We start from the raw sequence: 23127 nt of genomic DNA, 5'->3' as shown, positions 1-23127 counted from the left end.
CCCAGGTACATCACACATAATGGGTGCGAGTAGTTCACCCCAGAGAACCTGGCAGAGAGAACACACCTGGCTGCCAGTGGCTCTCGAGGAGACGTGTCCCACCCCTCTAACCCCTGCCCTCGCCCCGCAGTTCATCACGGAGGGCTACGCTGCCCACCTGGCACAGCTGGAGTACAACCACCGCGCGCGCCCCGCCAAGAACACCACGCGCATGGCGCTGCGCAAGGGCAGCTTCGGGCTGCCCAGCCAGGCCGAGTTCCTGCGCAAGAGGAACCACCTGCTGAGGACCATCTCCTCCCAGCCCTCGGCCAGCGGCGCCGGCCACCGGCCCGAGCGCACCCAGAGCCAGTCGGACAGCGACAAGGACAGGGACAGGGAGCGCAGCCAAAGGAGCATGAGCATCGCCACGGGCTGCTGGGGCCGGAGCGCCGCGTCCCGCCTGGAGTCTGGCCTCTTGGGGCAGAAGTAGCCAGGCCAGAGCCAGGATTGTCAGCTGCAGCCACCGGAGGAGAAAATAAAAAGGAAAGAGGGACGAGGCCAGTGTTTCGGGCTGGAAGGGTAAATATGGTGCTACTCTAATAACACGGTGTTCTGGGAAGAGACGGGAGGTTTCCCACACAGAACGTGCAGGCCTTGCAGCGGGAGCCCGAGGAACAGCTGGAAATCGGGGGGGGGAGGTCTCCAGATCAGGACGGCGCTCTCTGCTGCCTCCTTCTCTCATCCAGGGTCAGTGACTGTAAATACGTGCCTCCTTGCCTCCTTAGCCATCGCTCCGACACGGTGACCGAGTGCCGTCCTCAGAGCCACAGGAACAGGGCATGAGGCTGGGGGAGCTTCTTCTGGGCTGTCCCGGGAGTCAGACTGGGGGCTCTGGGGGTGGGTAAGGCGCCGATCCCCGGCCCCAGCGAGGGATTTGTCGTGGGCTGTGCCAGGCAGAGCGACCGGGAGCTTTCCCTGGACAGAGAGCTCCACGTGCAGCCGCTTTCTCGGGGAGCTGGTGCAGTGCAAGGCCAAAGCTGCACCATGCCGTTGGCAGAGGCAGAATGTCGGCAGATTCGTGCCCAAGACAGCGGGGTCATTATTGTTATTACTGTTATTTTTTAAAGAGACCTTTTAGAAGCCGATGGAATTTAACGTGTTGACCTATTAAAAGAGGAATACAAGCTATTTTGTTTGAGCTGTTACAAACCTCAGACACTTAATTTGCTCTTAAAGTCTCCAAATAGTCTCGCTATGTATTATTTCCAACAAGTAACCACCATATATTTGGAAGCAGCTGAAGGCACTCAGCAGCTGGATTGCATTGCAGTTCTTCTCATCCAAATGCAGGGTCTGACTCTCTCAACACCCACCTCTGAGACCTTTTTTCTTCCCAGGTTCTCTTCAAGTTCAGTAGCAGCTTTCACGGGAACTAGACTCGCTTCTTTTACCTATAGTTACTGAACTGTAAAACCTCATTGTTTTTTGCACTGATGATTTTTAGAATGGAAACCTGTTACCATCTCATGTAGCTACACCGGTGTTTGTAGTGCATGACAATGAAATATTGCTAAGCCAGGGTGTGTGTGGATATCTATACATATATACACACACACATATATATATGTACATATTGAAAAAGAAACAAAACAATCTGTGCAGAAGTTTTTTCCAGCAGTAAGGAGACTGTAAGGAAGTGTGCCAACAATGTCAGGCAACCTTAAGAAAAGGCCATATCTTAATTTTTCTGGTGTGTTTCTCAGTGGACGTGCCTGAGGCGCTGGGTTTGTGCTGCTGGAGCGAGCCGGCGGGCACGTGGCAGAGGGCTGGCACCCCAGTGACACCCAGACAGGGACAGAGAACAGTGCCTGGAGCCAGGGCTTGCCAAAAAGCCCCTCAGTCCTGTCCCTCCTGGGGCCAGCAAAGGTTCCCTCCTTGCACACACCTCCTGGGGCAGAGGGGCATCCACACAGGGGGTTCTGGGGTGCCCAGTTGGCCTCTTCACGTGGAGATTTTATAGTCTTTCCGAGCTCCCCGACTGTGTGTAACCCCGCTTTCCCCACCACACTTTCCTGTCTTTATATCACTTTCTACTTACGAGGATCTTATTTATAACAGAGAATTTTTTAGACTGGCTGCTTCATTTTCTTACCAGTTTCAATAAGAACGGTGCAGGACGGCCGCACTGAGATAACACAGCACTGTGAACGCTGCTCTGCTCACTGCCTCTGGGCCACGGTAGACAAATCCAACTCATCCAACTCATGTGCTCGTGGTGTGGAGGGTCCAGGCCGAGGCAGAGCAGGGACAGTGCGGAGCTGCCACCGGCATCCGAGCCCCTGGAGCGCTCAGACCCGACTGCAAAATGTTTAACCACTTCTCTTTGGTGATTATCTAATTACAGAATGTACCTGATGACTTTTTGTTACCGGAAACTGACTTCCCTTTCTGCTGACTCAGCTTGGCTCTCTTCTGAATGTACATCCAGAGCTTTTACTGGGTTTGAAAACAATGTGAATTTGACCCAGCTTTTTGCTAGTCGAATGTTCTATCAAACAGATGCCATCTGAGTAGGAAGCCAAGCCACAATCCATCCTGTGAAGTCACCAAACCACATCACTAAATAATTTCTGCAAATTTGGATATGGCCTTTGCAAAATTCACTTTTCCTCCAAGTCCAGAACCGAGGCATGATCTGTACATTTTCCAGTGTTGATGAGATGTTCACATTTTCTTATGTGTAGATAGTGTAAAACAGAGGCGAATGTAAATGTTCAACTTAAAAAGTGGATATATAAAACTGAAAGTTATTTATTTATGTAGAGGAAAAAAAAATGTCTGGAGGGACTGGAACCTTCAGGGTTTATTAATATTTAAAAAATGTAGCTTTTTGTTTCAGGCATTATGTACAAAGCAATTATTTTATGGACCAAGTTTAATGTAACTGTCAATGAATGCAGAAGTGCAATATGATACTCACCCTCTCCATCACTTCATGTTTTGAACAGCTCCTAACCAGTTAGCCTGACAATCACAGCACCTCCGTCCTCATCCTTTGTTGAGCTTCTTGAACCTTGCCCGGGTCCTTTCCTTGGCCCCCCGTCCGTTGCCATTGTACGGATCCAACACGGAGAAGCAATTGTAGAGCAGGACCTTTATTGCTGCAATAATACCCTGGGAGGTGGGTGTAGTTACCAGGAAATAATGCCAGTAAGTTTTTCTTCACTGACTCAGTCCATCCCCGTCTCCATCGCTCAATCCTCAGCCGCCCCCATCTGGCACTCATCCCTCTGAAGCAGAGATCAACTCTCACAGAACAATAGCAATAGTTTCACTCTGTGTTTATAACCTGTTTGTCCCGAGCTGTTTTGGAGAGCAATGCATGTGACCCGATGCCTTTCCACGTGTATGGAAGAGGATCCGTTTGGACGTGGTGAGGGAAAGATGAATGTATATTCCATCCTTACTAAAGGGGCACTGTCAGGGTAAAGACCTAATTTATCCTTGTTTCGAGTAATTTGTTTGCTTTGAAAGGAGAGAATGGGAAGTCCCTTGTCCTCCTCCCTCGGCCGTTGTCTGGGCAGCCCTCGGTGACAGCCCACGTCTGTTCTGCACATCAGCACAACACAGCCTCGGGCTTTGGGGTTGCTTTTCCGTTTCCATGGGAATCAAACTCTGCTGTGGAGCTCAGATTTTTTATGAAAAGCAGCTTTTTATATTACTGCACCCTTAGGCCAGACTTTCTACCTGACGCTGTCCCTTTAAAATCTTTTAAAAGAAAAAAAAACCCCGTGAGAGGAGCCCGTGCATGCCCTCCGAGTCGTTTTCCTGGGTTTGCTCAGATCACTCAGTCAGATGAGGCGAAATCCTAATACCAAAAACCGTTTACAGTGTCGGGGGCACGAGCCCAGAGCAGAAATCAGCCAAAGGGTCACCACCACCCTCCCTCCTGCCCGCCCAGCAGCCGCCGTGCTTGCTGCAGCAGCCCCTTCTTCAGGTATCGCCACTGTTTGCTGCATTTCCTGTTAGTTCTAGAAGCCTTACGGTCCCTTTCCTCTGCCTGTTGATACCCTCGACTGTCAATTTTATATTCCAACGATGTTAGTTATATTTTATTTATAAAAAATTGCTCTAGGGGTACCAGCTGTTGCGTGGGGAGCCAGCGGGGGGACGCCCCGCGTGTGCAGCGCCGTGCCGACGACTCGCGTGTGTGTGGCAAACCTTCTGTACAACTTCCTTCTCCTCCTTGCTGTTAGTGCATCGTTCCAATGCCTGGTGTGCTTTGTGTACAGTATCATTGTGAGTTACACAGATTAAAGAAATGGGAAGGCTCTTCTCTGCTTTTTGTTGGGGTGGGGGGAATGCTCTAGAAATGGACCAAGTCATAAAATGTGAGCAGGTGCCAGTTTAATGGGGTTACAGCCATTGAACAGAACGTGGAAAAACCCTCTGTGGAGATCAGTCCTGCAGGACCCATTTGTCTTTTTCTTTTATACACTTTGTATGGACTTTTATACAGATTTATGGACTTTGCAGCAAGGGAAAAAGCTGCTGTGTTTGCTTCAGAGCAGCCCCGGGCCCTGAGAAGCCCAGAGCCCCAGCACCTGTGCTGTGGGGAAGGGACACGAGCTGCATGCAGGAGCAGAGAGCAAGGCAAAGCCACACCTGCACAGATGTCAGCGCAGTGTGCCAGGTCAGTGCTCCCCTACCCAAGGAGATGAAGCTGCAGGAAGGCTGGGAGGAGCCCTGGGGCACAGTGGAGGGTGGTACTCAGGTGCAGAGGAGCTGCAGCCTGAGCAGAGCCACAGCCTCTCCTCTCTGAGCAGGGTCAGTGAGTGCAAAGGGCTGTGAGCCAGATCCAGCAAGGAAAGGGCCATGGGCAGCCCCTGGAGGGAAGACGTGGCAGCCAGCTGTGCTTTGTGGCCCTGGTACACCCCCTGTCCTGGCCACAGCATTGGCTCCTGTCCCCCAAAAGCCCAGAGCACCCTGAGGTGCTCGGCACCCTCGAGTCTGTCCCCTGGGTGCTGCTGAGCTCCTCCAGCATCCAGAGGAGCATTGGGCAAAGGCTCAGGTCCCTTACAGCCACACTGGCCTGGGCTGGGACAGGGAGGGGAGAAGCTGTTTACTGGGAGATGAACCACTAAAGTTGCTCTCCTTCCCAGTCAGTAACTTACAGAGCAGCTGGAAAGGGCCGCTGGGGAACATCTTGACACGGTGCTGTCTGTGTGCTCCAGAGGCAGAGGCTCCCCTGGGCTGGCAGGGGCAGCAGGACGGGCTCCTGGGCTGGCTGGTGCCTGCCCTCACTGCAGCATCCCCGTCCTCACCTGGAAGGCCAGCCCATCCCCACGTGTGGCTTGCTGCAAGGGAGACACAGCGCTCACAGCTCTCCCTGCCCAGGACCACCAGCACCACCCCGGGGCCCTGGCAGTGCTGCCAGGACTCAGCTTGTCCCAGGGTGGAAACAAAACCCCTCTGGGTGCAGCAGCTCCCTGGCTGTGCCCAGCCACCCCCTGTGCAGCTCATGTTCCCACTACCTTGTTAATCTCCTTGTGTCTCTCCTTGCTGACGATTTCTTCCAGGACTTCCCCGTCCCCTTTAATGAGCCTGCAAGACAAGCAGAGGCCCAGGAGCCATGAGGGGACTGGCAAGTTCCTGCAGCTGCAAAGGTGCTGGGCTGATGAGCCTCCAGGCAAGGCCAGAGCTGACCCACCCCTGACATTGAATTTTGTGACACTGTTTTTGTATCAAGCTTAAACAGCACAGCAGGCTTTGCCATAGCTCCCATGGGATTAATGTCACCACGCTGCAGCAAGGACAGGAGTGCTCCCCCGAGAAGTGAGGGCCAGCTGGCCCTGCCCCAGGCTGTGGGCACTGCCTGCTGTGTGCAGTCAGTCACACTGACACAGGAAAACACTCCTAATAAAAGCACCCCCGTCACCCTGCAATCCACAGTGCCCAAACCCATGCAAAACCTCTTTTTTTTAAAATACAGTTTAGGTGTGATCCTGGCTGCCCTAGGAAACTGCAAAGCCATTCAGGAACAGGAGCCAGTTTGGGCCTGAAATGCAGCCAGGCCAGGGAGCATCTTGCTGAGCAAATTCCAAGCGGTGTCGGAGGTGGCTCACACCTCCAAACATGAACAGAAATTTAATTGTCTTCATTACGTGCCTTACAGGGAACCGACCTTTGTTCCACACCTCCCTGAGCCCTGCAGGCTGCCTTCTATTTTAAGGCTGGACTTGTCATACCCAATTCTCTTCAGCATGACGTTTTCTGCTTGCTGAGAGGATGCAGTTTATTAAAAACTGGGTCATTTCTATTTGGCAGCTAAATGAACTTGGGTTTGATTGCTGTCTGTAACCCCACAGGGCACATGCTCCTCATTCCCACCTGGGTGTTAACTCAGGGCTTTGGAGCTGAAAGGTAAGTGGATGCAGCAGTGGGATACTGGGACACAGCCTTGTGTGGATCCCCAGCACAATTCAATGATTTGGTGTCACTTTCTGGGTAAGTCACACCAGACCTGATGAGGGGGGACCTGTGAGGGGTTGGCTCAGGCCTTTGCTGCTGAAGGGGGCCTGGGTCCGGGTGTGGTGCTGCAGTGCCATGGACAGCATCCTCCAGCCCACTCAGCAGGGATGGGAATGGACAATCCACCTCCCTGTTCCCCAGGGTCATACCTGGTTCTCCCCGTTTCAGGATCCACCACTCTCCTTATGACACTCTGCCTCGCGTCCCACTCCTCCTTTGTCATTGGCTTCATGGCCTGGATCCGGGATTTCTGTTCATCTGTCAGAGCTGGAATGCAGTGCTCAGTCAGAGCTGTGCTCCAGGAGAGGGCACAGCACCAGGGCTTCAGCTCACAGACAACATTCCACACCCCATTCCCGGTGGTACTCGGGGTATGGTGACAAACCACGCAAAGAAAGGGACATTTCACCTCCCAAAGCCAGGGGCAGCTTTGCCAGGACATTACTGCTGACTGTGTCCTTCCATCTGACCTCTTTGTTCCCCCCTCACGTCTATAAACTACATCCTAACACTTTACAAATCAATCTCTGAAAGGTGGGCACTGTATGTAGGAGAGAGGAGAGCCTGGGGCTCCTCCCTGTACCCAGCCCTGCTTCCCTCACACCCTACAGGGAAAGGGACCAGGACAATTCCTGTGTGCACAGGCTCCAGCAGGAGGGAAAGAGCATTGTTACCTGGCCCAGAGTCCACCCCTGACTCCTTCTGCCACTGCTCCAGTGAGGGGCCGGGCACCTCTTCTCCCTTGGCTTTCTCCTCCTTAGCCTTCTCCTTTGCCTTCTTCTTTGATTTCTTCTTTATTTTTTTCTTCTTCTTCTTCCTCTTCTTTTTGTCTTTCTGTTTCACTCGCTTTTTTTTGCTGTCTTGACTCTTCTTCGTTTTGGAGTCACTGTCACTGGATTCATCAGAAGAGGAGCTGGAGGAAGAGGAAGATGAGGAAGAGCTGGTGGATGAAGATGTCCCAGAGGAGGAGGTACTGGCCTTCTTCTTCTTTTTGTCCTTTCCTTCCTTCTTCTTTTCTGCAATACACAAGAAGAGGGTGAGTGGAGCAGCCCTGACCCTGCCACAGCAGAGATGTTGGTTTATCCCCCCTCCCAGCCTGGTTTCTTTCCTGCCTGGAATTCTCCTCTGTGCCCACGTTCAACCCAGGATGCTCTGTGGTCCCAGGTGGGACCACAGTGGGCATAAAGTGCAGGACAAGGTGACAGACACCAATAAAATCAGGGGCCCTCTTCTCCCCCCTGGGCCCTCTCTGCACCTGCCCCAGGGAAATGTGGTGAAAGCACAGCCTCAGGGGCCTTCCCCCACCTTCCCTGGCTGCTGCCAAGCTCGACTTGTGTCCGTGAGAGCCAGAGATCCTCTTCCTCGGCGGAGAGCTGCTGCCCTGCAGCGAGTCCTTGCTGCTCTTCCTCCTTTTCTTCTCCTTCCTCTCCTGCCTGCTCCAAGAACCGCTCCTGCTCCGCGATCGCTTCCGAGAGCGGCTGTGGGCCATGGCAGCTCCTGGAGGGAAAGGTCACACCAGGGCCATGAGGAGACCAACCCTGCCCCAAAACCCTTCACTCCAACCTCAGCCAACAGCCCTGGAAAAACCTGCTCCTGTTAAACTCCCTCCCTGCTCACAGCCACTCTCCCAATGTCCCACCAGAGCGATGGCTCAGGGTCTCCCATCACTGTTGTGGCCACATGGAATTTCACCAAGCCCCAGCACGGGGCCCTGGGCAGGGAGCTGGCACAGGGACAGCACGACTGTCCCCAAGCAGGTTTTCCCTGTGCTCCTGCTGTTTGTCCCTGGAGAATGGGGCTGATCCCTGCTGTGTCAGGCACGGAGGGGCCCGAGGCTGTTTCTGCAGCAGCGCTGTGCCCGTGGACACTCCATGGCACCGGGAGCCAGCTGGAGATGCTGCACCACAGAGGGACACAGGCAAAGGGTGATGGATACTGCAGCCACAGTCAGCAGAACAAAACGTCCTCCCTGAGTCAATCACCCCGTTACTTAAAATGCTGGGAGCAGGCACAAGCCAAGGGGAAGGATGAATTTTTAATATTCCAATTTACTCTTAGAAAACAGATGAGGCATCGAGCTGGCACACCCGTCCATCAGCCCCAGGGATGCCGGCAGCCCCAGGCCAGTGCTCTCATTAATTTAAAAAACAAACTGTCACCGTGGGCAGAGCAGGAGCTAGGAAACGCTTTCTCACAGCCACCTTCCAACTACCACATTTAATGAATTGTTTGTTTACCACCTCGACATTCCCAGGCAGTAATTTGGATTTGCTCCCAAGTGAATCAGACCTTTAATTGATTTACTGAATCAAGCCTTTGATTGATTTCCATAGGGAAATTTCAACCAGAAAAAAAAAACAAAACCAATCACAACACTAAGGGCACGCAGGGAAGTTTCAGAGGATGAGAGTCCTCCATGCACACACAGCCAGCAGCTGCCCCTTGCACCAGGGCGTCGCTGGGGACAACGTTTGGGACTGGGATCTTTCCCTTCTGGCTGTGGCAGTGGGAAAAAGAATCCACTTTTATACAACAGCAGGATCAATGGATCTGGGCTCAGACAGCAGCATCCCGGTGACGAATCCCAAATCCATCCCAGGCTGGCTGTGCCCCAAGCCGGGCTCTCTACACCCTGACCCAGGCTGGGCAAACAGCGACTCCTGCCCAGCTCTGCCCTGGGCAGCTCAGGGGCTGTCCCTGCCCTCACCCCCAGCACGGGCAGCCAGGTATGCTGGCCCTTTAAGAGCTCAGCGCGAGGTGTACTGGCCCTTTAAGAACCCACCCAAGGTGCGCTAGCCCTTTAAGAACTCAGCAAGAGTTATGCTGGCCCTTTAAGAACCCACCCAAGGTGCGCTAGCCCTTTAAGAACTGAGCAAGAGTTATGCTGGCCCTTTAAGAACCCGCCCAAGGTGCGCTGGCCCTTTAAGCGCGAGGCGTTCCCCGCGCGGCCCCTTTAAGTGCGCAGCTCTTTATCCGCCCCCCGGCCCCGCCGCAGCGCTCATGCCCCCCCCGGTCCCCCTTCTCCGGTGTCCTCAGCCGGCCCGGCCCGGCCCCGCCGCAGGTAAGAGGAGCGGGAGGGATCGGGGACTCACCGGGCCGGGTCCCGCCGCCCCGAGCGGGGCTCCCGCCGCCGGGGCCGCGCCGGCCGCCTCCCGCCTCTGTCCGCCGTGCGCGGGGCCGGGCGGCAGCCGGACCGCGCTCTTTGGTTCCGGGGGCCGCCTCGTCCGGGCCGTAGCTTAATTTTTGGGGTGAATTCGGGCAGATCGGGAGCGCTCGCGTTTGCCAGGGAACGAGATAAAGGCTTCGAGACTGGGTTTCTTGACAGCGGCTCCTCGCTCACATACAACCGCCCCATTTCCTTCCCCCGGTGTAATTTTAATGAGCTTTGCTAATGAGCAGCTCATCAGCGCCCTGTGCTCATGGCAGCCCCAGCCAAAATCCAGCGGGGCCGCTGGGAGAGCTCCAATAAACACTTTCTGTGTGAGCTGCACCGCTCACGTTCAGCCTCTCACAATTACCGATGTGATTATCCATGTGCTGTAATTACTGCTCTGAACAGATTAATAGAAAAGCCCCTTATAAATTCAGCAGCATCTATCGAACACATCGAGTCAATTTTGCACGGAGGCAAATACGGACACCAAATCAGACGATACTGGGCTTCTTTAATTTGTTTAGTAGATGGAAGAATCACATGCTTTCAGCCAGCTGAAAGGAAGCAGGGGAAAAGCACTCGACCCTTCTAATCCAAGTTCCTGGGGGATCTTGGTGCCAAATTAAGAAGCCCCAGGCCTTGTCTGCTGCTGCACCCAGGTTGGCAGAGTTATTTTATATTTCCACTTGCTCATGTAACTAAAGCAAGGGGAGTTAAATGCATTATCTTGTGCTCCTCTGGGAAGTTTTGCTGTGCTGCAGATGGCTCCCAGAGCTCTGGCTCTGCTTAACAAGGTTCACAAAACCTTTGAAAGGGAAGTTTCAGCTCCCAAGAAGCCTTGGGAGATCTCTCAGCCACCCTGGGGGATCAATGCTCCCTGTGCTGCTCCTGGTGGATTTTTCTGAGCCTGGGTTAGACAAACATCCAGTGATGATCATTCCCTGCCATTCCCAGCAGCTCGATAGCAATCACATGGATCTCATTCCTGAGCAGATCTTTCCTGGCCACTCAGCAACACAGAGCTCTTCCCCTGGCAGAGGGCAGGAGGCCCTAAGAACAGCAGAGAAATGGTTCATTGTACTATTCCTCCCCGTTTCCAGTGGGACCTGGGCTGCTGCTGTGGGCAGAGAGGCCAAGGAGCTTTGGGTGTTTTCCTTGTGCACTTGGAAATATTGACAGAGCTCCTGCAGGGCATCACAGTTGGTGTTTCTGTGTCTTACAGAGTCCTCCAGCCCCTCCTGAGCCCTCAGGAGCCGAGTTCCAGCTCTTCCAGCTGGGATCCTGGCAGGGCTGGCTTTGCATCCCTCCCCAAGGTGAGGGCTGCTCCTTGCAGCACTCGTGCACCCAGCAGAGCCCGAGTGCAGCCTGGGAGGTGAGGAAGGAGCTTTGGGCAACTTGGAGTGGGGAAATCACCATCTCTGCTACCCCAAGGCACAGAGATCCACGGTCTGGTGCACCTCCTCCTCCTCCTCTTCCCCCAGGGGCTCTGTGAAGCCATCCCCAAATCCCTCAGCCTCCACCAGCTGGGGTTTCCTGCGGCACATGGGGCAGAGGTGGTTTCGGATGGCCGATGATCTCATCCACACGATGAGGTTCCAGCGCTCCCCGGAGGCGATGGGCAGGGCGCCGTGGATCTGCCCCCCTCGGTGCAGCAGCCCCCGGCCCCTGACGTGCTCCACCTCGATGTACCTGGGCACGGGGGAGGGATCCTGGAACAAAGGCAGGGCGATTCGCTGTCACACCGTTAAGCCCCTTCAAATGGTTGAAATTTGTCACCTCTCCCCCCCGCAGCAGACAGGGAGCAACATGGGGAGGGAAAAACTGCACCTCATTCCCAGTGCCAACTTCTGAGGGGATTTAGAGAGATAGAATCAAAACCGCCCATGTTTCACTGCTTTATGGGAGCTTTGACCTCTCTCTTGCCCTTAAAACAGGTGCTGGAGATTTAGGTTGAAGTCACATCTGAGATAAATCTCTCCCTCAGCACAGTTAAATCTCTCTCTGCTCATAGTTTCAGGTGTGGAAAGAGGGGATGCTTTGTTTCACTCCAGCTGCATCTGTGCTCTCTTTAAAATACTGAATATTGGTATTGGATATTGGAATACTGCAGCAAAAGAGGCTCCTGTCGAACCAAGCCACGCAAAAAGTGGGGAAGGGACAGAGCAGGATTTCCTGTCAGCAGTGAATAACTGGTTTTTAGAACACAGTGGATGCCTTGAAGCTGAGGAGGGAGAGCTGAGTGGGACGTGCTCAGTACCTGGCTGAAATCCCCGAAGTACAAGTTTCCTTCTGTGAATTCTTTTCCCAGGGAAACGTTCAGGGTGACTTCAGCGTTGTCGTAGTGGGAGCTCAGGTCCAGGTCCTGGTGCAGGGAATACTTGACCACAAAAGCCCTGTGGCTGTCGAGGCAGGCCCCACCCAGCTCCGGGTACAGCAGCGCCGTCAGGGGCAGCAGCCGCTCCCGCAGCGGCGTCAGGAAAGGCTCGTCCATGCCCAGCTCGTTCAGCAAAACCTGTGCCCAGGACAGGACGGGGGAACAGCTCAGAGGCCACAGCTCCTCAGAGCTGCTGTCCTCCTCCAGCCCTGCTGCTGCCTCAGATCAAGGACTTTAGAGCAAAGGCTCCAGCTACAGGGAAAAAGGAAGGAGGATTGACGTGGAGAGGGATGGGGGAAAACACAGAGTAGTAAGATCAAAAGATGAGTGTTCTTTAAAAAGCTCCTCTTGGTTTAAATTTGTATTGCTTAAGCACAAGGTGCTGTTTGCTCTGAGATTCCAACTCCTCCCTTCTCCTACATTTCCAGTTTGTTTTGTCCCTGTAATTTCCCTCAACCCTGTCACTCCAAAGGGGCCCTGGGCTCAAACTGCACCGTGTAAAATGAGAGACACTTTGGAGCTGGAGGGGGTGAGAAGTGAGGAGAGCACAGGGAACGCTGCCCCTAAAGAAGCACAAGAGGTGAGTCCTACCCCGTAGTTGTTCATGGTGTTGGGCCTGCCTTTAGGCATATCTGACTGCTCAAAGTTCTCCAGCTCATCCACAAAGGCCTGGCAGAACTCCTCTGTGAACACTGGGAGTCGATAGATCTTCTTATCTGTCAAGAGAAGGGAAACTGAGTTTGCTGGGGAAATTCCCAGATTTCCTGGCTGCCTGTGCTGGTGTCAGTGAGAGCACAGCACCCTCAGGCTCCACTTCGTGCTGGGACCATCAGCTCTGGGGTGTATTTGATGTCTTTCCTGCCGGTGCCTCATTCCCAGAGCAGAAGGCTGTGTCTGGGATTGGTGCCCTGGATAAATCCAGGAGCTCTGCACACAGACATTGGTGTCTTTTGCCTTGAGCAAAGGAGGCAACTCTGCCTCTTCCCCTCTGCATCTTGGCAGCATTTCTGGTAGGCAGACAGCTCCTCCAGGGAAGCTGAAAACCCAGATCTCTTTTTCAAAGACTGAAATCTAGGCTGAAGTTATCTCAGCCCCGACTAACCAACAGGGACTGTCTGCAGTGGCAAAGTGGAAAACCAAGCTCCCTGGGCCCCCAGTGCTCCTTCAGCAGGCTCCCTGGTGAGGTGTGGGACAAGCAAAACCCCAGCCCTGCTGCAGCTGGAGCCTCTGGTGAGACAACAGCAGGATGGGATGGGAAAACAGAAAACAGCCTCTGATCCAGAGTAGAAAATTGCTGCCTCTCCAGAGACCCTCCTCAGGCAGGGAATAACATCCTGTGTGCCTCAGCTTGTGTCAAAGCAGAGCTGTTCCAGACAGGGCTTGGCTGCAGCTGTCCCCAGGGAGATCTGTGTGAATGAGGTGTTGCTTTCTTTACCTGAGAAGGACTCGAGGTAGCTCAGGAGGCCCTGGAGATCAGCACCTGGAGATGTGCAGAACCTCACGATTTCCAGGAACTCTGGGGCCAGGAAGGAATCCTGGTGTCAAGGGAAGGATGGAAAAAACACAGAGAAACACCATCAGCCTGCACAGCCCCAGAGGGAACTGGACTCCCAGGGAAATCCACACTCCCTAGGCTGAGTCACACTCGGGTTAATTCCATGGCAGGAAATGCAGGATGTCACTGGTGTTTTACTTGGTGGAGTAGGGAAGTTGCTGCTTGCTTTAGTTCATGGTTTTCTAGGAGTTACTGGCCAGATTTATCACAGGTATGATAGGAGTGAGCCTTTCCTGGCTGGAACACCAGGAATCTTGCCTGGAGAACATGCTGTGCTGTCGTGTTTTTGAAGTTTTACATCCAGTTTTCATTTGCTACACCTGTGTTTTAATTCAGTGCAGCTTTAGCACTGTGCAAGCCCAAGGAACGGGGGAAATAAACTGCAAAAGTAAAACTCTCAGGTAATTTTTTCTGAGATTCCAAACCTTTTGTGTACCTGCAGAGTGTACACCTCTGGGTGTTTTGGTTTGTAGCACTTGGAGATGATGGCTCTGCGTTCCTCTGACTTATGGATTAACTCTCTTCTTCTCTGCACTTCTGCCTCAATCTGCAGGTAAACAACAGAGCACAAGGTCAGAAACCAACAGAGCTGAGTAAAACAGCTCCAGGACTCTGCCCAGTGTTTTAAACCAGTTATTTTTGTTTGAGGGCACCTCTGGGAGACAGAATGTTTGCTCTGTTTTTCTGTGATCAAGTCCAGCAAATATCTGGGAAGCCAAATGCCTGAGAGGAGCTGATGTTCTCTTTACAGACGGCTCAAAAAGTAACTGTGGAAGTGTCAAGTGGAGCTGTGAGGTTTTCAGCCCTTTCAGGCATTCTGACACCTCCTGAATGTGGATTTTGTTCTGACAATAGAGGCATTGTCCAAAATAAAGACATTTGCTGGGAGCAAGACAAGTCCTGTCATGAAGGGATTACTGCTAAGTGTGGTGGAGACAGGCTGAGCTGCCCTTTCAGAGCAAACAGCTGATCCGGGCAGCTCTTCCCGTTTAATTCCCCCTGTAAGATTAATTTGTAACAGTCCTCGCTGAGGAGTGAGTTGAGCAGCCATTCCCTGGGACCAAGCAGACAAATCAAACCGATTTCTCAGCTTCCTTCTGTTTCCCCTCCCTCCCAGCCCCAGATTCCTGGGCACCAGAGATCTGTAACCCAGCACTGCCTAGAAAAATCAGCATTGAGTTCTAAGTGGGAAAATTGGACTGGATTTGCTGCTGGACAGGGAGAGCTGTGACCTCCCACAGCTAGGGACAGTCACTGTCACCTCCTTCCTCCTAGCACTGAGTGACTCCTATTTGTTTATGTAATTTTTAAGTCTCCTTTATGGTGTTTATATTGATACAGCAAACCTTGTGTGAAGATCTGAGGAGATCTGCAAAGAGCCCAGGTGATTAAAAAGTAGTTAGGACCTAGGTGATTATAAATTACAACCAAGTTAGGATCTTGAAATACCAAGTGAGGCTGTTTTATAAACTCTGCATTGCATTGCTTGTTGTGCTCCACTGATTCTGCCTGGGGAAATCCTGTGCTGTTCTACTCATAAATTCTGAGCTGTATGAATCATAATATCCAGTTAATAAAGCTCTAATTAACAGTATGATTTACTGCCACCATCATTCTGCCAAGAATTCCTCAAAGAACCTGTCTGTCCCCTTAGTGTCAGGTGACATTGGAGCCGGTGAGTGACAAATCCCTGTCCCTGGCCTGGAAAGAAGGAGAGATTCCATAACAAAAGATGAATTTCTGTCGGATCCCATCTCGGGGCTGCCTTTAAAAGCGATTGGCAGAAGAAAGGAGAAGGAAAGATAAACCAGGGCACTGGGAGCCAGCGGAGTAAACCCAAGGAGGGAGCGGCTCCGAGGCCGCTGGGATGTGTTGAATGACAGGATTTAATTGCAAGGTGTCGGCTGAATAAACACCTCGCTGACGGGCGCCCGCGGGGAATTCTTCTCTCCGGACTCCGCCCGGGCCGCGGTGGGTCGGGAGCTGCGCCCCGGGTCTGGGGGCTCCAGCAAGTCCCAAAATCCCTTCGGGCCTGAGCCCCGGCGTGTGGAAATGCCTCAGGGCCAGGGGATCCCTGAGGGGCCAGCGCTCCTCATTTTCCCGGGAGGGACCCGGAGCTGCTGGAGCCAGGCCAGAGGAACACCAGGATGATCCGAAGGATGGAGCAGGAGGAAGGGCTGGGAGAGCTGGGCTTGTTCACCTCGAGAGGAGAAGCTCTGGGGTCACCTCACTGTGCCCGTGCAGGGCCTGAAGGGGCCCACAAAAGAGAGACGATTTCCAAGGCATGGGGTGACAGAACACAGGGAGTGGCTTCAACACTGACAGAGGGCAGGGTTAGATGGGATTTGGGGAAAAAAAAATTCTCCCTGTGAGGGTGGGCAGGCCTTGGCACAGGTTTCCCAGAGAAGCTGTGGCTGCCCCTGGATCCCTGGCAGTGCCCGAGGCCAGGCTGGAGGGGCTTGGAGCAGCCTGGGACAGTGGGAGCTGTCCCTGCCCATGGCAGGGGTGACACTGAGTCAGTTTTAAGGTCCCTTCCAACCCAGCCCATCCTGTGGCCCTGCGAGCCGAGTCCCCGGTGGCCGTGAGGGGCTCCCGCTGCTCACCTCCCTCAGCACCTGGCGGAACTGCTCCTCGCTCCGGCAGCCGCGCTCCCTCAGCGCCTGCAACACACGGGCACGTCACGGCCGCGGCCGCCGGCGCAGCCCCGCTCCCCCCGGCCCCGCCCGCCCCCGCGGTACCCGGCCGTGGTCCCGGCGGAGCTGCGGCCCGTCCCGGTACCGCACGTGGAGCCCGAACCGGCTCACGAAGATGTTGTCGGTGAAAAAGCAGGCACACCCGCGGAACGGCCGGCCCGCGGACATGTTTCCTGCCGGAGAACGCCTCTCGGTCCGGCCCTCAAAGTGCTCCGCTTCCGTCCGCGGGAGGGCGCATCGGTCAATTCCCAACCAGGGCAAAAACGGAAAGCGGCGGAACTGGCCCGTTCTCCGCAGTTTTGAGCTGGTTGTTTTTTGTCATCTCCGTGACGTCACTGCGGGTCTGTCCCGCAGCGAGGCCGCTGCCCCGCAGCCCTCCCGGCCGGGCCGGGTCTGCTCGGAGCGGCAGCGGCCGCCGAAGGTTATTTGCAGACGGTCCCTGAGATTGTCACACACACCTCCCTTCGCTACCCCGCCCGCTCCTCACGGGGGCGCGCACGGGCGGCGGGGGCGCGCTGCGGGGACGCGCGCGGCGGGGTCAGCGCGGGCCCGGCCCGGCCCGGCCCGGCCATGGACGCGGCGCTGCCGGAGGCCGAGCGGGAGGTGGTGGTGGCGGCCGAGCCCTGCGGCCACGGCAGCAAGTTCGAAGACATCTACCGGCTGCTGGCCGAGGGCTGCTTCCCGCCCAGCTTCTGCTCCATCAAGAGGAAGAACCTCAAGCGCTACGCCCAGAAGTTCGTCGTGGACGGTGGGGAGCCGGGGGGCGGCGCGGCGGTGTCGGGCTGCCCTGGGCCGCGGCCCGCCCCGAGGGCGGCCTGTGGGGGGAAGCCGGCCCCGGTGACACGGGGGATGTGCCGGAGCCGCGGGAGGGGAGGTGGCTTCTGGGCAGCGCCATCGCTCCCCGGGACAGCCGCGGTGCCTTGGCATCGCTTCAGGGCCGCGGAGCCGGGATCGTGTCACCCCCGGGTGGCACCGTGGGGACCGCGGTGGCTTTATCGTAGCGGAGGATTTCACACGGTCCCGGGTGCGGAAAAGCTCCGTGGGCGTGCGGAGGGGTGATTCCGGTTTAGCAGCTTCTCCAGGGGCAGCGGGAGCTCCCACGGCAGCAGCAGCCCCCGGAGCTGTCTCCGCTGTGTTTCCCACTGTGGAAAATGTCCCCTTTTCTGGAGGCGAGCGGCTGTGAGAGGGTGTTATTGGAGACAAACCTCTGGCATCCGCAGGCGGCTGCCTTTACTACGTGGGACCCAAGAAGGAGGAGAAGCGCGAGGTGATCGTGGATCCCGAGCGGAGGCGTCAGGTCTTCCTGGAAAGCCATTTCACTGAAATCGGGAACCACCTGGGCCAGAAAAAGACCGTGCACCGCATCCAGAGCCGGTACTACTGGCTGGGCATCGTGAAGGATGTTGTGGACTGGGTAAGTGAAGAGCAGTGACCGTGTCCATGACACCGGTGCTGGCAGCAGTCCCGAGGCAGCAGCCACAACAGCCCTGGTGCAGGGATGATGTCATTCCCTGTGCCTGTGCAGGCAAGCCACACACTGAGTTACTCTGCAGGTGGATCTTGGAACATCCCCAGGCAGCTGGATAGCCTGGATGTCTTCCCCTGAGTGTCAGGAAGCCTCCTCTGCCTCCTCGTGCAGGGCAGTTTTGGTCAGCATGAGAATGTGGGGTTGTTTCAGACAAGTTGTTGAGTCTAGCACTGGGCAGTCTAGATTCCTTACAGAGCTGCCCAGTTCCCTAAACTATGGAGAGAGGAGGATCTCAGTGTCTCCTCAGCTGCTTTGCCTCACCTGTTTCATTGCTGGCAGTTCCCTGCAGCAGGACTCTGCAGCACTGTGGTTTAAGGAGTGTGCTTGCATTGCATGGTCTGAGCTCCTCCAACGTCCTAGGGCTGAGGATTTCTCTAACCAGCAGTAATAGGTCAAAATACAATAAAAATTTGCCTGGAAACAGGGTGAGAAATAGCTTAGCTGTAGGCCACGTTGAGAAAATTGGTTATTGTGTCAGAGAAAGCTGTCAGGTGAGCCTTGTGAAAGGTGAGATGCGTCAGCCTGTTGTGTTTTGTCCTCTTCTTTTCCTGCGCCTCCTTATTTTTATTGGGAGAAAGGAAACTGCTCAGCCCTGCTGTGTGTCTCACCCCTCCACAGCCTGTGCAGTCTGAGTCTGACGGGATCTGTCAGCACGTTCCCAAGTCCTCTGCTCCCTCTTTTCCCTCTCCAGATCAAGATGTGTGAAACGTGCCAGAACGCGGAGCACAACAAGAACGTGACTCGGAAAGCCAGGCCCGTCAGGGTGGAATCCCCCTGGGAAGTGCTGGGATTAGACATCCACGGTGAGTGAGTGTCTCAAGTGGCTCTCGGGGCTCCTCCCTGCCGGCCCGGAGCGTGGCAGACCTGCCGCCACACGCACCGAGGGAAAGCTGCAGGTGCCTCTGAGGAGGTGCCAAGGAGGCCGCAGCAGCCGCCCAGGATGCAATCTGATCCCCGGGCTTGGCTCGGCTCCCTCTGCGCACACAATGGGAGCTGTGGGCGTGCCTCCTGCCCCAGAACTGGAGCTCTGATGGGCGTATTTTTGCTGACAGAGGTCACCGAAAGTGTTCTGGCCGAATGACATTGCAGAAGACAGTCGTGGTCGCTTCTGCAGCTGCTGGGTTTTTAACTTTCCCCATTTGGGGGGTATGACGGCATCACATTGATTTTTTTTGATGGCTGTTTACGCAGGTCCTTTTCCCGAGACAAGCCAGAGCAACACACACGTCCTGCTCGTGACTGACTACTTCACCAAGTGGGTGGAGGCTGCTCCTCTGCAGAAGAAAGATCCCTTCTCCGTGGCTAAAGCCCTGGCTACTGTTTTTTACAGGTGGGCTCCTCTGCTTGTGGTTGTATTGCACCTCTGCAGTGCGATGGGGAGTGCTGGGGTGTATTGCAAAAATACCCAGTGCCCTAAGGATGTTTTCCTGTGAGAGCAGGAACTCTTCCTTCTACAGGAGAGACCATGCAGTGCCTCTCAGTTGCTCTTTACAAAATCCTTGGGAAGAGCCTGTGATCCTCCTGAAGAAGGAGGCAGAAATGTTTCTCTGAGTAGCCTGAGGCCAGAGGAGCTGTGTCCCAGTTCTCTGCAGAAGCTTTAAAGCCATTCCCGGATTTCTCCTAGAAAGTGTTTGTGTCACCATGTGACACTGTCCTTGTGGAAAACACGTGGGGCCAGTGGAGATTTGAATTCAGAGCAAGAAGCTCTCTCCTGCTGCCTTATCATTCAAAAGCAAACAGGCTTGGCTGGTTTGGAAGAGGGACCAGCAGACCTCTCTCTGCTCTTGGGGACATGAGTTCACGGTAGCCTTGTTAGCACCAACTCCACTGGAGGGTCCTGTCCCTTTCCTATCCCATTTGCACCCATAAAGATGGAACTCCTTGCTCAGCTGCCACAGCTGATGGAGTAAAACCAGTTGTGTGTCCTCTCCTTGCCCAGGTTTGGTGCCTCCAAGAACATTTACACCAGTCAGAGCTGGGACTTCTGCGAGGAGGTAGGTCTGGTGTGGGGTAAGCAATGTGACCTTCAGCAGGTTTTTTGGGCAATGTGATCTTCAGCAGGTTTTTTGAGCAGTGTGACCTTCAGCAGGCTTTTTGGGCAGCGGGTCCTGAAGGCAGAGTTGTGATGTGCTGTGTTAGGGGGCGTGAGGAGCTGATGCTGCCTTTTCCCTGGCCCAGCCCTATTGGCACTGGGAGCTGATTTGCCAGTGCTTTCACCTTGGCAGGGATTTAATCTTGTGGATCAGCAGTGCAAGTCCTCTCTGGAAGGAAAGATCATGTGCATGAAATTCCAGCCCTACCCTGGGATTAACCCAGCTTCCCAGTACTGTGGAAACCTTCAAACATGGGAGCAGTCGTTGCAAAACATTTTCCCAGGCTCTAAATGCTCCCAGAAGGGAGCATTTTCTGCTGCACAGCCTCTGCTGGCACAGGGGGGACAGTGCCTTGGAAGCTGCTGTGGGGCTGACACGCCGTGATCCCTACGTTGTCCCAGGTCAGCCGGCACCTGTGCGAGCGCTGGAACATCTCTCAGCTCCTCACACCCACAGACCCCACGGAGGCCCCCAGCCCTGGTGACTGCAGTGCTGAGGTGCTCAGGGCCTCCATCTGCAGCGTGGTGAACGAGAAGCCCAGCGAGTGGGACGCACACCTGGACCCCGTGCTCTTCGAGTTCCGCACCTCGGTCAACTCCGCCACCAAGTACAGCCCCTTCTTCCTCATGTTCAACAGATACGTGTGCCTGTCCTCAGAGGTAAGTGCCCTTAACAGGGGAGCCTTGCAGGAGCTTTGTCACTGCCCTGGTTGCAGAGTAACACCCGAATCTGTGCCTTGCAGGTGGATTTTGTCAAGGACTCTAAAGAGCAGGGGGCTGGCTCGGGTAAGGCCGACAGCCTCCCGCCGTTCACAGCCACGGTGCAGGAGCAGCAGAACGCGGTGAAGGAGATTGTAAGTCTTGTGGTGCCTTGAAATCATTCTGCAGCTAAGTCCAAGCCTGGCCTGAGAGGAGAGGAGAGGTGGCAGCACACACTGGTGTGCTGAGGGCAGCAGGAGCAGAGCAGGACCCTCTGGGCCAGCTCTCAGGAATGCTCCTGGTGGTGCTGCTCAGGGGTGGGTGATGAAACACGAGGGACTGACTTGTCCCATCAGGCTAATGAGAGCTGTGTCCCAGCCTGCCCAGGTCCCTGCCTTGTAATCTACATCCCAAATCAGCCAAGGGAGTCCCTCCTTAGGCAGAGACAAAAAGCCTTTAGGGAGATGCTGTATAACTGCAAAGGTTTAAAGTAACCCTGCCCCAAAATGGGAGGAGGTTGGGGCTACCCTGAGGACTAGTGGCCCAGTGGGCAGGGAGATCAGCTTGGAGAGCAAAGTCAGCATATAGCTCCTGACTGTCTCTGACGTGCTGGGTGACCTTGGGTGCTCATTTTGTCTCTCTGTTCCTTGGTTCCCTCACTTGAAAAATGACCTCAGTGTCCCCTGTGAAGTGCTTGGTGAGCTGTGTGCCGAAAAACCACAGACAAGGCTCAAGTGCTTTGTTTGCTCAGTCATTTCTTACACGCAATCCAGGGTTGTGAGGTTTCTCTGATCTCACCTGGACTGTAGTTGTTCTTGCCAGGGAATGACAGGAGGAATATGGGACAGGAGGGAGGAGGGCCTGGGAGCTGGATATGTAGGATCTGATCCCTTTGGCAGCTCAGGCTCCCTAGCTCAGCTCCCCTTTTGTGAGCTGCACATTGTGGCAAGGGGCAGTGAGAGCTCTGTCCTGTCCCTAAGGGAACTTCTGGTGTTGGGATCACCAGCTCTCTCCTGCATCCAGCCAGGGATTGGGGCTGGAATTACTAACAGGAGGTGATAAAGCTTTCCTGGCTTTGTGGCACTCCTGCCTAGATCCCCTTCTGCCCTCTACTGATGGACCACTGACAGCTCTGGCCGTGGAACTGCAGTTTCACATTGCAAGGCCTCCTGCTGGTTTGGGGTGGTGAGAACAAGGCTGGAAAGCCTCCGCTGAGTCCCTCCCTTGCCCCAGGTGCATCTGGCTTTGACACTGCCAGCTTTCACTGACTCTCAGGCTCTCTTATGAGGAGAGACCATGGGAGCTGGCCCTGCTCAGTCTGGAGAGGACAGAGAGGGGATATCACCAACTCATAGAAATATTTTTGAGGGGTGTCAGATGATTGTGTCAGGCTCTTCTCAGTGGTGCCCAGTGACAGGATGAGGAGCAATAGCCATAAACTAAACCACAAGAAGTTCCACCTCAACATGAGGATGAGCTTTTTTCCATTAAGGGTGGCAGAGCGCTGGAACTGCCCAGAGAGGTCTTGGATTCTCCCTCTGTGGAGACATTCCAAACCCACCTGAATGTGGTGACCCGTCCTGGACATGGGGCTGGCCTGGATGATCTCCAGATCTCCATCCAATCCTAAGGATCCTGGATGATCTCCAGAGGTCCCATCCAACCCTAAGGATTCTGGGATTCACTGAGCTTGTGTCAGAGCTGAGCTGATTCCTGAGTGACACCTCGAAGCCCATCCCCTCCATTCTCCTGGCAGGTGATCTCCAACATGACCACGGCCTGCAAGCGGGAGCGGAAGGGTGTGAAAAGGAAAACTCGGGGCCTGCCCTCTCTGGCCTTCAAGGTGGAAGACAACATGTTTGGAGGCAGCACTGCCAGCTCCCTGAAGAAGCTGAAGAAGGGCCAGTTTGTGTCGTTCCAGATCGAGACAGTGCTGCCCCCTGAGCAGAGCATGTCTGACGGGAAGAAAACCAGTTAACCCTGGGGCGTTCCAGGGGTCCCGCGGCACCGGGGACAGCACGGACTGTCCCCGAGGTTTGTGGCCCGGCTGCGTGGGAGTGCAGGGTGCAGTCATGCCTGCTCTCTCCTGGGAGAAAGGAAGGGGAAGGTTCAGACAAGGGGGTCTGTTCAGTCCCTTCCTGGTCCAGGTTTGCCCTTGGATCATCCCTCGGAGCGAGGGAGGTGGCACCATCCTCGTTTAGGTTTGGCAGGGAGAGGCTCGGTCCTGCCAAAAAGCTCCACCTTGACTGTGGCTTGGAAGTTGCCCTTTGGGAGTGATTGCACCAAAGCCCGGGAGGGATCTGGGTGCAGATGGAAGACAAGCAGAAACCAGACCCGGCTTAGCCACGGCCAATGTTTCCTGCAGCTTAAAAGTGTCCCTGCTGTGAGCCTGAGCCAGGAATAGTCCCTCCAGGTCTGACTGTGTTCCTGGCAGATGTGGGAAGGGCTTGAAGTGAGAGAAGCTTGGTTTTTTTTTAATTGTTTTGTTTTAAGCACTTATTAGCAGAAATAAAATCAACAAC

General features: G+C 54.7%; 3 protein-coding genes and 1 long non-coding RNA gene across 12 annotated transcripts in view; 2 read left to right on the top strand and 2 right to left on the bottom strand.

The window, feature by feature from the left end:
- The window catches only part of PITPNM2 (phosphatidylinositol transfer protein membrane associated 2), a 122677-nt gene extending 118365 nt beyond the window's left edge, over positions 1-4312 (top strand). For all 7 annotated transcript variants that reach the window (XM_066331717.1, XM_066331718.1, XM_066331722.1 and 4 more), the window contains one exon: positions 131-4312. In XM_066331717.1, the coding sequence (XP_066187814.1) occupies positions 131-469 (339 nt within the window). In that variant the 3' untranslated portion in view covers positions 470-4312. The remainder of the gene's footprint in view (positions 1-130) is intronic.
- On the bottom strand, positions 4170-11938 carry ARL6IP4 (ADP ribosylation factor like GTPase 6 interacting protein 4). 3 transcript variants are annotated; one of them, XR_010744951.1, is made up of 7 exons: positions 9603-9645; positions 7816-8007; positions 7185-7526; positions 6660-6777; positions 5514-5583; positions 5154-5336; positions 4170-4259 (listed from the first exon to the last, which is right to left on the bottom strand). XR_010744951.1 is itself a non-coding variant. In XM_066331724.1 (6 exons), the coding sequence occupies exons 2-6, from the start codon at positions 7997-7999 to the stop codon at positions 5280-5282; spliced, it is 771 nt and encodes a 256-aa protein (XP_066187821.1). In that variant the 5' UTR covers positions 8000-8007; positions 11922-11938; the 3' UTR covers positions 4370-5279. The 3 variants fall into 3 exon arrangements, 2 of the variants coding, with proteins under 2 accessions (XP_066187821.1, XP_066187822.1); XM_066331724.1 differs by lacking the exons at positions 4170-4259; positions 9603-9645 and adding an exon at positions 11922-11938 and having other exon boundaries at positions 4370-5336; XM_066331725.1 differs by lacking the exon at positions 4170-4259 and having other exon boundaries at positions 4370-5336; positions 9603-9668.
- OGFOD2 (2-oxoglutarate and iron dependent oxygenase domain containing 2) lies at positions 10156-16585 on the bottom strand. The gene is made up of 7 exons (XM_066331723.1): positions 16332-16585; positions 16197-16253; positions 14030-14140; positions 13474-13573; positions 12630-12754; positions 11922-12176; positions 10156-11373 (listed from the first exon to the last, which is right to left on the bottom strand). The coding sequence occupies exons 1-7, from the start codon at positions 16452-16454 to the stop codon at positions 11086-11088; spliced, it is 1059 nt and encodes a 352-aa protein (XP_066187820.1). The 5' UTR covers positions 16455-16585; the 3' UTR covers positions 10156-11085.
- Positions 10884-15187, top strand: LOC136369081 (uncharacterized). The gene is made up of 2 exons (XR_010744952.1): positions 10884-10977; positions 13930-15187. It is a non-coding gene; the product is annotated as an uncharacterized lncRNA (long non-coding RNA).
- Positions 16586-23127: the final 6542 nt, after the last annotated feature.

This window comes from Sylvia atricapilla, chromosome 17 (genome assembly GCF_009819655.1).
Source record: "Sylvia atricapilla isolate bSylAtr1 chromosome 17, bSylAtr1.pri, whole genome shotgun sequence".
Taxonomy (NCBI): domain Eukaryota; kingdom Metazoa; phylum Chordata; class Aves; order Passeriformes; family Sylviidae; genus Sylvia; species Sylvia atricapilla.
Note: the sequence above shows the minus strand (reverse complement) of the source record. Positions and strands in the feature narration are given on the sequence as shown.